Consider the following 15,107-nt stretch of genomic DNA (forward strand, 5'->3'; position numbering starts at 1 on the left):
GAATATCAATATTATGTTATTTATTAGTCTAATGTGTTGTTTTATTCATTGAAAATAGTAGAGGTGCACAACTCAAGATGTTAATCTGTTATCTTACAGCCCTAAAGAAGCAGTGGTGTTAGCGCGAAATGCGTGTTGGCTGTTCTTGTGCTGTTATGCCTCTGAATATTTCATCTATTTTATATGAACAATGGACTTTACTACCAATACAGTCTGAAGAGACAAATAGAATCTGGAGCTTTGATAATTAATTGACATCATTGTTCAATTTTGGTTTTCATGAGTATTGATCTGATGAATGTTCCTTGTGTATAAAGACTTTTATTTGTCAGCCATTGATGAATAAATGAATCATCATGCTACATGAAATGTATTGTTGGTTGTGCAGAATTTAGCATTAAACTCCATGCTCAAGTATTCATTGTTAGAAATGTTTTAAGCCAGAGGGGTATCTAGTTTAGCAGGTGAGTGCACAGGGCCTATTGTTCGGTTGTCCCCAAATTAGGGGATATATTCAACAGGTGCCAAAGGCGAGACCTACTGGCTTTTTTTGTCTCCACAGTAGTGGGGTACATGCGTTACTAAATACTTCGCAATCTCAAAAAGTCAATCCTTTTTATTTGTCCTTCAATTGATTGGGACTGGACCTGGAATTAACCTGGGATGTAACTTAATGATGTGCTTATGTCTTATTCGTGAAGTGTACGGTTAGGAACATTTTTCGACACAAAAACACAAGGGAAGAGGTTTCAAAATCAATAAATTAATCTTTATTTATCGTGTATTTAAAAAAACACAAACGCACACTGACCCAAGGCCAACTTTCAATTATTCAAATAAAAACAGCACCTACTAGAGAAAGAGACATTACGTTGTGCTACTTAGAAAGTCTAAGGAGAGAAACAGAGAGAGAGAAAGACTGAATGAGACGCAGTGCTGAAAAAGGATAAAGAGCTGTGAGGCGACATAACAAGCAACAGAGGGAACAGATAAAACAACTCAACAGAGAAGACCTGCGGTCTATATATAATATTGGAGGAAGATACACGTGCAGACACAGAGCAAAAGAATAAGGGAAACACTGGAGGTGAGGAGGCTGTAATGTGATGTACTGAGGGTCTCCTTTGGTTCCAAATGAAATTCTGGAGACGATGAATGTGATGGGATCTCCCAATGAATCAGTAACTAACTATACAGGAGATAATTCATGAGAATGCAATGAATTGATCGACCAAATGTCAATACCTAATGTTAATGGCAACACTGTGATACATGGATGTGAAATGGTCTATCGAGTTTCACTTCCATGGATCAATTAGTGGATAGAAAGGGAATAATGGAGGAGATAACTGAAGTGATATCCCAAGTTTCCCCTCATGAGTCTGCGCACTGGCTATATCGGGGCCACTATGAGAGACGGTGATTTCCCAAGAGTCACCCCATGGGTCTATGAGTGGGCATAGTGGGGTTGATGGCACAGAGTGTATCTCCTAAGGGTCACCCATGTGTGTAACAGCCTAGAAATAATGGGACAATTCCTGCATGGTTCAGCCCTTGGGATTGTAATACTGAAGGAGGTGGCTGTATAACGACCTCCTGAGTGACCCCAACTGGTTGTAAGGGCAATACTGACAAAGATAGTTGGGAAACTACTCTTGTAAGTATCTTTCCCTACTGTGGCTACTGGATTTATTGAGAGACACTGGGGGGGGGGGGGGGGGGGGGTAACTGTTGGGATAAACTCCCCTTTGATCTCACAATCTCATGGATGATTTGGATGGCTACAGGGCCAAAAATGTTCTCACAGCCTGTCCCCAAAGCAGTCTCTCTGCACTCCCTTCTTAACATTACTGGAAGACATAAGATGCACTAATATAAGAAACATCCCACCCAACCCCTGGTATAAGACACTAAGCCAAGCTGGGCACAGCCCTGATTCAGCAGAAGTGAGCCCCAATCCCTATCCCACCCCTTAAAAGAAGCACCCCAAACCCCTCCATGGAACAGACACATTCTTGTAGTACGCTCCCTGTTCCTGCTTAAATGGGGGGGCAATCTCAAATATAAGCCCAGAATACTGAAAAAGAACCCTGACTGAGGTGGCAGAAAAGAGTCCAATGTGCTCCAGGCACGCATTGACCATGGTAAACATTCACACTGCCCTAGACGACAATCGTTGAACACCATCCCGCCTCCAACATTCTCAAAGTGCAGACCCCAAACCCACTTTCTTGCTAACTGAAATGCCCCTGGTGTAGTCCAAGGTCTGCTGGCAGGGTAGTGTCACTATAACGTAAGTTGCCCATGTGCTCTGATTTCTGAATGGGCTTCTCCAGCTGATATACAGGATATTGTGGCAAAGCCCCAGAGTAACTGGCTCTGTGAGCTTTATACCATTTAAATAAAGGAAGGTCCAGGATACAAGGGATAAGGGAGCAATGTTTCCAACTGGAGAGGCATCTGAGGCAGGAGAAAGGAAAATCCGACAAAGTCCATCCTCGAGGGGTCTTGCTGGAGATGGCCCCACTGGACAGTGCTGAAGGAAATGGTCCTCCGCCATTGTACCGTTTAGCGAGCTTGCGGTCTCCCTGTGGGGCAGAGATACCAGGGCTACCGCCAGCACCAGGTGAGCAGGAGGAACCCCATGAGCACTAACATAGGGGAAATCTCCACAGTGACGCCACAGTTAGCTTGGTTTTGCCTATTGCCCTTTCCTGGTCGCTCTTTGCGTGTAGTGCGGCCTTCGTCTTGCCGGACACCCGGCTTTGGTCCCAAGGGCCGGTCCTCGATATAACGCTCACCACCGCCAGATCCACCGCTGCCATCGTCATCTGTGAAAAGAAAACGGTAATTCATTATAAAGTCCACAAAGCAATGGCATAGCTGCTTTCTGCACTGCACTGTGCATTCAGTCACCGAGCTGCCTACTGCAATACCTACTGGAACATCAGACAAATCATTACGCTGCTTACTGCACAACCAATCTCTGAGGTGTTCAATAGACTTTTTTGGTTTCGACAAATACAAACAGACCCACACCTATCCCAAAGAAAGGCAGGCCAGACACATTGCACCTACTGCGCTTGCAGTGGCTCTACTCATGTTTTACTTATTCTATGTATGACAGAAGATTTCACTGTTACCAGTGATTTCACTTGTTGTCAGCGAGGGAAGCTTGCATTGAAATCCTGCATGTGACAGCACTGGTGTTGTACTGAATGCTATGGAATGGGGTGAAGTCACACTCTTATGTTCATTGTGATATTTATGTACAACTCCAGATTGTCAGTAATAAGTAGGGAACAGCCTGCATTTATGATAGGGAAGGACTGGAATGATTGACTACAGTAGCCGGCTTAAGCACTCACAGGCTCCATCCTGAAAGTCCACATCGTTGCCGCTGTAGGCGCTGCGTAGACGGTTGGTGGTAATGCGCAGTTGCATTATCTGCTGGCGAGTGCGAACATCCAACTGTTCAATGTTCACTTCCACCTCAGGGTTGTTTATCTGGTTCACCAGCCCATCCCCAGTCACATCTGGCAGATACCTGGCAGAGACATGAGAGACAGCAAATGAGAGAAACAGCAAGATAAAGTGAAAACTAGATGTGAAGCTCGGATCCCATGATTCCAGAGTTTGGGACAGGTAGACCCAATCAAACTGTTCAACACAGACATTCAGCATTACAGATGTAGAATTCAGCATTCTTGTATTTCCACCCAATCTCACCCACCTTGCCCATACTTCCCTGCATTACGACATCTATCCATCCACAAGACAATGTTGCTGTGATTTACTACTACGCGAAAAATGGGTCTCCTTCTGGTCCCCTGATTGGTGGCCAGTTGATCTTGGATCAGTTTCGACCCCAGTAACAAAGGTGAAGAATCTGGGGGTGACATTTGATAACCATCTGTCTTTTGACAAACCGGTAAATGCAATCACTTCTAATGCCTTTTTGACGCTAAAAATTCTGAGAAAGATTTTGCCTTTTATTCCACTGGAGCTGAGGAAATTAGTAGTAACCGCACTTCACCTGTCCAAAATAGATTACTGCAATGGTCTGTACATCAATCTAAAGAAACGGCTCCTCAATAAGTTACAGATCCTGCAGAATTCGTCGGCACACTTACTGCTCGGTATACCCAGACACAATTCAGTAATGAACGCATTATTGGAGCTTCATTGGCTGCCAGTAAAGCAGAGAATAGACTTTAAGGCGCTTTGCATAGTCTTTAAAGCCTTACATGATGATGCTTCCAACTACTTTAAAAAGAAATGTGTTCGATACACTCCTTCGAGGCCACTTCGATCCTCTTCAGCAGGCAAACTTACAGTGCTCAGTTTTAAACGAGTTTGCTGGGGGGAAGAAGTTTTTTTTAGGGCACAACTAAATGGTGGAATGCCCTACATCTTCACTTGCAGACCATTCCATCCCCGTCTGTTTTTAGAAAGAATCTCCAAACGTAGCTTTTTTATCTATAGTTTTCTAACCGGGCTCATAATCTTTATCCTTCCGTGTTATCCTAGCGCCAAGACGCACTCGGGCAATCGAGTGCTTTATAAAACTTATTTTCATTTCAGTTCATCTGCCTTGTGAATTTGTTGCAACTTATTTTTCTCTCCTTACCATGTCTTACTTGTTGTCTTAGTTTGCCTGGATCTATTGACTTGTCTTTGATCCTCAATCACCCCACCATTATGTGTCCCTGCAGTGGCCACCTCCCCATCTCCTCTTTCGCTTTTCCATTGCAGTTACCTGCCCCGGGCCTGACCGTTCCAGCACTTGTCTTCATTAGTCACATCGGCTGCCACCTTGTCATCGCTGCAGAGTGTGTGTGGAAGTGTTACCCAGAAGCGTTTCATGAGCTTCAGCTTCTCCTTGACGTCTGTGATCTGAGAAAGAAAGCGGCAGAGATATATACACTGATGGTCATCATCAGGGCATTTGTGGCATGTCAATACTTGGGCAAGCTTACAAGATAACGTTTCCTCTCAACATAAACAAAGTTAAACTTTGAAGCACTGTCTTTTGTACCAAGCATGTCCTCTTTAACAAACATAACTCGGATGAGGTAGGTGAGAGTAACTTTTAGAGAAAGGTGGACGAATGACTATCAGTATAATAGTCACTAAAATGTGCAACTTGTACTTACTAGTACTTCCTCGAGATTTTAGGAGGATTTTAAAGCAACAATTTAACCTCTTAAGCGCTGCTGACGGCCAACGGTCGTCACGAGCGCTACCTCCCCAGTGCTGTGCACGACCATTGGACGTCCATTCAGCACTTGTTCCAATGGACAGCGCAGCACTGGGGAGGGATATTTGAGAAGCAGCTAAGGTGATAAAGAGGTGGTTCACAACAAAGGCAATAATCTTATTACACTGCAGGAGAAAGACACAAGAGTCAAATACTGCTGCCCTGATTGACTCCCTGGAAATAGGAAGATTAACAAAACAAATAGACAAGAACAACAGAAAGCCACAAGAGTGCAGCTGACCCAGCCAAAAGGGTAATACACAGGAACATGTTGGCTACGCATTATCGAGATTGCTTGACTCTTGCAAGGGTTAGGATACACACAAGAAAAGTGAACTAGAACTATATGATGATAAACTCATGATGAATGTAGAATCAATACCAGAGTGGAGTAAATTCACAGGGCAGATCACACTGGGCCACAGAAACTCAAGTAGTTGAAGGGAATCTACAGACAAAAGCCAAGTCCTAAGTCGAAAAATTCCTCAGTCACAAAACTATTTGTGCATGATATAGGAAGGTCAGTTCACAAACCCTTCATTTACATTCTTAAAAGGATTTATTCACATGCAGTGTTAAACCAGGATAGTGCAAAATATTGCCTCAGCAAATCTCCTGCCAGAGGTGAAGAGCGGACTTTGCCTTGGAAAGTTGGTCAACAACCACAAACATGAATTTGTTGATATTCATAAACCTTTCCAAGGTACGTTCCCATTCTGGATATGGTTTAACCAAGTCAACAACAGAAGCAAAATCTATATCAAGGGTGGCAATGGGACTATGGACACATCCAAATTTGTTGGAAGTATAGGTGATGAGGTTAGTTCATGTGAAAACATTTGCATAAGAGAACAAACAGCAAGGGCAAATCCCTGTTCAAAAGCATTTACACATGTTTAAAAATATACAATATTGATCCCTAAAAATGCTTACAAACATGAGGACTCATGGACAGCTGCAACAATCGCAGCTACCCAGAAGTACCATGGAGTGTTTGTAAATTCAAAAATTATATTAAAGATAAATCTCTAGGAGGGGTGCGTGGCCAGGCACTGAAGATGGCGGACGCGTCTTACTAACGCTCCGCATCGTATCCCCTGGTTATCCTGCGCATCCGGCGTTTACGGGGCTCTGCTTGGCCCCTGTACACGCATGCTGAGGCAAGCCGAACCTGTGCTGCTGGGGAAGACCCGCCCGGGACCTGGAACTGCTCCGCAGCGGTCCCGAGCATTGCGGCCTGCTGCGTGGTTGTACTCCGGGCACGTTAGCGTGGCCGCGCTACAGCCCGTGTGGGGTGACTGTGCAGCCGAAGCACTCCTGACGTTGCCTGATGCCCCTGGCCCCTGCCCTAGTAATATTGCGGGCTGCGGGGGCGCCTCCTGCCCTGTGCAGCCCGGTGACGGTGGAGACAGCTGGGCAGCTTGCAGGAGAGACCTGGTCCCAGCGACGAGTGCTGCGGTTGCGGAAGGCTGCTGCTACGGCGCTGGAGTGAGGTGCACCCAACGGAGATAGGACTACAAGGGGAGCTTGGGGTTCCAGCTGGTGGTGGTGGGGGACCACGGGGGTCGGTCAGGCCTAGGGGCCCCCTGCCTGCCCAAGCGCGATTGCTACTGCTGACCTGCCGGCTGGTGTGAGCCACGAGGGCAAGTCGGGCCTATGGCTCTGTGGAAGTTCCTTGTGGGGGGATATCCCATTGCTTGATCGCATTCTGGGGCCCATGCAGATCTCTTGACATTGCGGCGCCAGTGTGCGGTGGGGGTCCACAAGGGTCGGCCGGGCCAAGGGGGCCCTCACCTCCATGCGGCTGGGGCTGAGTGGCTGCACTTGTTGTGGCTGCAGTGAGGTGGTTGCTGCCTGTATCCTGCTACTACTGGCGCACAGTTTCACCCTTACTGCTACAGCTGTCGTGGTCCACTGGGCCGTGGTGCCCTTTTCCGGGGCCTGGCCTTCTGGTGTGGAGGTTGGTGCAGGCCGCACTGGAGCCACTGGGTGTGACATACATCATTGAGGTGGGTCTGCGGGGAGCATTGGTGGTGCCGGCTGGTGGCAGTGGGGGGCCACGGGGTCGGTCAGCCCTAGGGGGGCCCCCTGCCAGATTGCAACGAGGCTGCTTAGGCGAGTCGGTCGGCTGGTGTGAGCCACGGGGGCTGGTCAGGCCTAGGGCTCATGTGGAGATTATTTGCGGGGAGGAGACCCCACTGCCTGGGCGCGTGCTGCGGCCTCTACAGGGTTCCTGGTGCTGCGGAGCCCGTGTGAGGTGGGGGCCCCCCGGGGGTCGGTTGGGCCCAGGGGCCCTCGTTACTGCGGGATTGGGACTGAGTGGGCGTGCTCGCTGTGACTCTGGAGGGGTGATCAGGTTTGTGCCTCGCTGCCCCTGAAGCTAATATTGGCGCTCAGTGTCGCCGACCGCTTCGGACCCTAGCCTTCTGGAAAGGCCGCTGTCGGAGTGTTTTAATCTTGCTGCCTATGAAGAGCGCTCAGCAGATCGCCATGGGCCGCTTGCACAACAACCCCTCTTGTGATACACCTTCTGGGGGGCCTGCTGAGGCATCACTAACGACCTCCGGGGCAGCGGCAGAGATGGGCCCGTCTGACATTGCCACCAAACTAGACTCTGTGCTGGCGGCGGTGGAGCGTATCGGCGGCACCCTGGACCTGACCCGTGCCTCCTTGGAGGGCCGCATGGACACTATTACTTCAGACTTTACACTTCTCCGGGCAGACCAGCACAAACTCTCAGACCGTGTGCGGGATGCGGAGGCCGCACTGGCAGACCTTCGACCCAGATCCCAGAATTGCTCCTCCGCGCTTCAAGATCTCCTGGATCGGGTGTGTACGCTGGAGGACAAGGTGGACGACGCGGAAGGTCGCTCGCGCCTGAACAATGTGCGCGGGGTGAATCTTCCTGAGGGTGAGGAGGGGCTGAACCCAGAGACCTTTACGGAGACCTGGATGAAGGAGCTCATGCCCCCCGGATTGCTTTCCCCACAGTTTGTGGTGGAGCAAGCCTGCCGAATACCTGCACGCAGACACCCTCCTGAGGCGCACTCCCGCCCCTTCCAGTTCAGGGTCATGAACTTCAGAGACAGGGATGCTATTCTGTGAGAGCTGGGCAAACATCCTGGTCCTAATGTGCAAAACGTATCTGTTTCTCGCTTTCCCGATTACACAGCTCAGGTGCAGAGGAGGCAAGTCACCTTTACAGCAGTGAAACAACAACTTTGGGATCTAGACCTCCGCTACTCCTTGCTCTTCCCGGCCCGTCTGAGAATCATCAAAGAGGGTGCTACTAAATACTTTGACTCCCCCGCTGAGGCATGGGAATGGCTCGAGGAAACGGGGTTGGCTACTGCGCCCAAATCATCCAATGAGTCCCGGCCTCGTGATGCGCTCTTGCGGCGGCAAGCGCAGAGGGGGAAGGGCCAGGAGCATGAGGCATGCAGTGACCATTCCCAGCCCGACCAAATCAGATTGGAACGTCAGGGGGCCCTGCGGGCGACGTCGGCCCTCCAGCCCCCCAGATATCTGTCCCCGACTTACCCTGTTGCCTCTCCGCTGGGATCCGGAGCCCCTGACACCACGCCAGAGTGGTCATTAGACACAGATTTCCCCCCGCTCCGGGGTATCACCCCACAAACGGCATTATCTGATGCTAACTTTGAGTACATGTTGGACTATCATACTACTTCAGGACTTGTTTGTTTCCTTCTGGCAGCTATGCGATGGCCCCCCTCACTCCCCTGACGTTTGGCGGGGTGTGGCATATATTGACTATTTCCTCTCTTAGGCCATTTTTCCCCCAGAGACCCCAACGATAATGGCCTTGGGCTGTATAAGCCTGCTAGGGCACTGTGGTGGCTCAGCCTATGTTTTCTCTTGTACCATTCTTTGCGATGCTCTACCTCCTGTCTTACTGGCGATAACTGAAGGGGAAGCTCTACACGTTGCCTCCTCTTACTCGCTGGTCTACCTTTTCCCCACAGTTGTACAACGAGGATAGTTCCATAACCATGCCTTGGATCGATAGTTTGGGTAGTTCCTCACGTTGGGGTTCCGCTCTTGTCCTGTTGGAACTTTCCATATTACCCCACCTTCTTAATTTTGTTCCCCTGTACGAGTCGCCGCCCATGCAGACCTGCCGCCTTCACGTCCTTTCCGCCCACATAGGGAGCCCTGCTGCCCTCGGGTTGGACGCACTGACCTTAGTAGCCCCGATGACCGACTTAAACGTCCTAACCTGGAATGTTAAGGGCATACAGACACCTTCTAAGCACTATGCCATTTATGCTTACTTAGAGCGTCACAAGACACATATAGCACTTTTACAGGAAACACACCTAGTAACTACTGAAGCCACCCGCTTGCGCCGGCACTGGCGTGGTCAGATATACAGCACCAATTAATCGTCCATGGCTAGAGGGGTGATGGTATGGTTTAAAGCTAGGGTCCCATGGGAAGAAAAGGAAGTTCTGGAAGACCCAATGGGGTGGTACGTCCTGATAAATCGCAGGTTGAACGGTCAACCGATACTGCTGGGCTCCCTATAGGCCCCAATGTTGCTCAGGGCACCTTTTTGGGTGGTCTCTCGGAGATATTGCTCCGGTGGAGGGACAACCCGTGGCTCCTGGGTGGGGATTTTAATGCAGTGCTTGATGTGTCCCTTGACCATTCCTTTACCCCCCTTACTAGTACTACAGCTTCCTCCAATGCTCACCTTTTAAAAACGTGGCTAGGACATTGGGCCCTTTCAGATGTTTGGCGGAAACGTCATCCTTGTTCCAGGGTATACTCCTTCCATTCCCCAGTCCATAAACTGCACTTACGCCTTGATCAAATACTCGTATCCACAGCCCTCCTCCCCTTGATACGAGCAACGGATTACCTTTGTCGGACACACTCCGATCATAACCCCTTATTGATGCAACGGGCCTGGGAGGCGCCGTCCCCGCCGGTTCGGACCTGGCGCCTGCAGACTGCAGCCCTGGAGAACTCCCTCTTCCGAGGGTCACTGGAGGGAGCAATAGCTAACTATTTTGCAGCAAATACCGGCTCCACAGACTCGATCCTCACTGAGTGGGAGGCCTTTAAGGTGGTGGTTAGGGTCCATTGTCTGGGACAGACTTGGAGTATTCATAGGCAACTAGACACCTCATTGACCCACATTGAAGGACAATTACTTCTACTCGAGTCTCAAGTTGTCACCGACCCGACTAGGCAGCGACACCTTGATGCGGCCCACGCCGAGGGCGTGGTACTTCTCGATCGCCTGCGCTGCCATAACTATTTAGAACACTGGATCCGCTCCCACTCGACTGCAGACAAAGCCGGGAGACTCCTGGCCTATTTGATTAGGCAGGAACACCCCCAGCGCCCCAAACACTTCTTACTTGATGACCATGGTAGGGACTTGTTAATATACGCCAGGGATCTTCATGATATTCCCCCTCCCTCGATCAAGCCCTTAGCCACTTTGCGCGAGCCTCCGGGCTGAGAGTTAATCCGGCAAAGTCCATACTCTCCCCGTTCCTGAGGAATACACCGAATCCGGCTTCACACTCGGAGGTACACTAGTGACCTGGTGCACCGACCCTTTTTGTTACTTAGGGGTTCAGATTTATTGCGCTAAAGCCGACCTCTTTGACGGGAATGTGGTCCGAGCAACCATGGCGACTCGATCTCAGATGAGTTCCTGGAAGACTCTCCCATTGGCAATCTCTGGTAGGGTTGCGCTGGTTAAAATGGTGATCCTTTCCGCCTCCTTTACTATTTTGCCATGCTACCCCTCATTAGCTCCCCCCCCTTCTTTAAGCAATGGGAGAGGGTAATACGAGATTTCATATGGGGGACTTCACGGCACAGAGTGTCCATGGGAAAGCTTTATCTACCTGCCGAACTGGGTGGACTTTCAGTGCCCAATTTTGAGCATTACTACCTGGCCTCCCAGCTGCAGTGGGTCGCCAGGTGGATGTCCTCTCGTTATCTACCCGATACGGCCTTTCTGCAACCCCCGCTACTACTACAAACCCTGCTTCAGATTTTCCATCCCTGCTCTGCATTTAGGCCTCCAGACATTTTCCTCCTCACTGAGGCACACAAATGCTTTCGCAGATGCCTTTTCCTCACTAGAGCCACCGTTCCATACGCACCTGCAATCCCTCTTCTGGGAACTCCAAGGGGGACACCTACACGACGGCAGCGGAGTTACATCACTGGACTTCAGACGGGGGAGGGGTCGGGGGGGGGGGTGCAAGACGGGGGGGGGGGGGGGGACTCTTTCAAGAAGGCGCTCTTATTCCATTCCAGGACCTCATAGTAGGAGAAAATATACCTCCGGGACAGTTCTTATTACACAGAGCACTCATAGCCTCATTAGGGTCCAAATGGGGTACACTCGTCCAGGAACCTCCCATACACCATACCTTGCAATACCTATACGTGATGGGGAGGGGGAAACACCTTACGCGCTGGTTCGCATCCTCTCTTCGACAACATACGGACATAGATCTCACTCGTCTTCGGCTTCACTGCGAGGGGGCTCTGGGCAGAGCATTTATTGCTAGGGAATGGCTTGCTGCCCGTGGTGGTCCGACCCGCATCCCACGGAATCAACGGTTCCGGCAGATACAATTTTTCATACTGCACCAGGCCTACCTTACCCCCGCTCACATAAACAGGTACTTACATCGCACAGATGCGGCTTGCCCCCGCTGTCGGCAATTAGACGCTGACTTGATACATATGCTCTGGAGATGCTCGCCCCTGACTGACTACTGGCGTGCTGTGACAAACGGCCTCATAAGCTGCGCAGCCCACACCATTCCTCCGACATGGGAAGCTCATATACCACATCTCTTTAGCAGGAACAAGAAATATAGAGGAGCGACACGTTTTTTTGACCTAGGCCTAATGACGGCCAAGCGCATACTCACTAAGTGCTGGAAGTCCCCCTACCACCACACCCTCTTGCTTGGCGCCAATCCTTCTCTAATTGGGCGAGGGCGTGGTGCTGAGCAGAGAGGATCTGCTTGGCATTTGTATGTTCCCCCCTGGCGCCTCAGTGGGATGCAATGGTCTCCAAACTCGCAGGGGTGGACAGAGACCCCTGCCTGCATCACCAAGGGCTATCACTCAGGGTGCCCCCAACCCCTCCGCCGACGCGGATCAAGACTGACACCACTTCCCAGTGTGCCATTAACCCTATGCCGTGGTACTCCGTTACTGCTGAGTCTTAGGGGTGTTTGAAGTCCTCCAGTGAATTTAGCTATGGCGGCAGGTCTTGCGCGACTCTATCCTATCCTTCAATTGCTTTTGTTGCCCTCATTTTGTTGTACTCTATGTCCCCGGTTACGTTTGAACTGCACTGCCCCTACATTGCTCGCACATTGCTTGATGCTGAGGCTTGTCAGTCCCACTCTGTCTTTCCTGCGATGTTTCCGCAAGCTTTGCTGTAATTACTGTGCACTGACTTTCTTATTGTCATTAAGCTATCAACTCAGCTGTACACTGTCACTGGCAATCTGTTTTCTTTCCTCCTTTTCTCCGCCTGTTGCATCAGTGATGCCCTACCTATATGCCCTGCTAATTATAGTCTTTGCGTATTACCTAAAGCCGCACCTTGGCAGCGCCATCCCGCTTTTGTTTAAGGCACTGTTGTAAAGTTGAATGTTCATCGCCATATTGTAATCAGTCCAAGAGTGCCTAACTGTTGGCAATTCATCGCTCTGTTACATGAGTATCATGCCGAATGCATGTTTTATTGACCAATGGGCACAAAAAAACAAAAGAAAAAATTAATAAAAATGATTTAAACAAAAAAAAGTTAAATCTCTAGGAGTAAATTAATGATTTCTTTGGAGGTTCCAGCCCTAAAAGGTGAAGATGAAATTGGAAAAGCTAGGTAAGTAAGGGCAAAAACACAGCCAGCCCTAAAATGGAAGAAACGATTTTCTTACCTGTACTAGTAGTTATTATCATGATGCTATTGAAGATTCACGTGTCATGCATTATTCAGCCGTCCAGTGAATGGGTCCAGAAATCACAGAAAATGGTTGAGCAATAAGTTACAAAATTACTACCTGAGAAGATCGTTTATTATTTTTTCAGCCTTTGGAGTCTCTACCTTAGCAGTGGCTCCTTCCTAAAAGCCCCCTTTCCTAGGGACAGAATGCTAAGTAGCAATGGAAGGTATGGGTTCTTCCTTTCACAAGGAATGAGTATTTCCAAGAGAAAACAGGATTTAGTTTCATCTTCCTCTAATTTTATGGCATAATTCTCTGCAGCTCTCTTTGTGAATATATGTGGCAATGTCCTCTGGTGGTGAAAGTCTTAAGGATAGCTGTCCCGACATTCTGCTATCCTTCTTCAATTGAGCTCTCTCTGCCAAAGAACACATTTAAACTGACCTTCACAGGACTGCCCTTCATATTCACAGATCTCCTAGTCTTCTGGCTCCTCTGTAGGTTCAGAGGTGCCTGATGCCTTCAGTTCTGGTTGCTCTATCTCTGGTTCGTTCTCTTGAAGACCTTTCCCTCGAGGAGGAAGGCTGAGATGTCTTGTATACGTTGAAGGAGTCATCAAACTCCTTTGCCAAAGCCTGCATTTCTGCTCTGGGTCACTGTTTCTTTCGCTCGACCTCGAGAGTCTTTAGTTTGATGTTGACAGTCACCTGTCTCTTCTTCAGGATTGAGGGTTCCACTTCATGGACTTCCTTCTCCCTTCCATGTTATTGATCACCTTTTGGAGTCAAGATCAAATTTGAGGGTTTGCCATCAGCAGTATCCCTGGTCTTTGATGATATGTGATGCTCTTAGTGTTTTAGTTTCACGTTGATTACTAAAAAGTTCGGTGACGGGTGGTTTTGGAGTGTTTTGACTCGATGCTCAAGTGAAGTTATGATGTTACCTGACACTTGTCCTCATTAATTGATTTCTTCAGTGCTTTCTCCTTTTTAATGTCGACCCTTTCTTATATGTCTAAAGATTCTCCCTGGGCCAGCCAGTCCCCTCTGGATTTTCTTTATCGCAGGAGAGTTCAAGTTCTTCCCTGGGAGTGTTTTTGTGCCTGGGCCATCGCGTGGTGAGCCCACCTTTGTTTCCCCCCTACCTTCAGCATCCTAGGTTAAAATTCAGCAAAAACGCCACAGTCCTACAACTGATGGTCCCAGCGCAAACAGAGTTTACACACCTCATGGCTATCTTTTTGGTAAAATTTGTGATGGCAGTTAGGGCAGAACTGTAAAGGTGTGTGCTCTATACCCTCTCTTCATTTTATGACCCATGTGGTCAAAATCCTTGTGGTAATTGTAGGTTCTTCGCCTAATCCAGTGTTTTTCAGTGCTTTTCCCCAACAAAGTTTATTTTTCTGCTTTTTGACCGAGAGGTCTCGCCCGTGATTGCAGATTCAACAGTGGAAAAAGGATCTAAAGATGGCGACCACGCAGAGCAGCTTCACGGGTGTACGGCTCATAGCACCCAAAGAGGAACACCGCATCGAATGGCTGACACCAATACCCACATTAAAATAAAAATAAAAAGAGTCTAAAAAGACTATTCAAGGCTCAACTAACAGATGACGGAATCATGCACAGCATGTGAAAACAGAAAAGATTTACACTCCAAAACACCTATTGCAAATGCTGCACAACTAACAAAAGCCACAGCCATAGAACAACCCTTTGACTGACATTATTGCCACAGGTCATCCTCTTTCTCCTAGTAGCCAAAATTTAGTTTTGGGAGTTCTGCGCAGGGTTCCCTTTGAGCTGGTTGTCTTTCAAATCTGTTTTTGTGGTAGATTGCCACTTACGGCAGAGGGCTAATGAGAATCAAGTCTCTCAAATTGGTCCTCA

General features: G+C 48.9%; 1 protein-coding gene across 1 annotated transcript in view; it reads right to left on the reverse strand.

Annotated features, from left to right (window-relative positions):
• Positions 1-743: 743 nt before the first annotated feature.
• GPC2 (glypican 2) overlaps positions 744-15,107 on the reverse strand; it is a 74,204-nt gene continuing 59,840 nt past the window's right edge. The window contains exons 8-10 of the mRNA XM_086945988.1: positions 4,760-4,896; positions 3,369-3,547; positions 744-2,831 (exon numbers count right to left, since the gene is read on the reverse strand). Of these exons, the coding sequence (XP_086802114.1) occupies positions 2,611-2,831; positions 3,369-3,547; positions 4,760-4,896 (537 nt within the window). The 3' untranslated portion in view covers positions 744-2,610. The remainder of the gene's footprint in view (positions 2,832-3,368; positions 3,548-4,759; positions 4,897-15,107) is intronic.

Source organism: Lissotriton vulgaris, chromosome 12, assembly GCF_964263255.1.
Source record: "Lissotriton vulgaris chromosome 12, aLisVul1.2, whole genome shotgun sequence".
Taxonomy (NCBI): Eukaryota; Metazoa; Chordata; class Amphibia; order Caudata; family Salamandridae; genus Lissotriton; species Lissotriton vulgaris.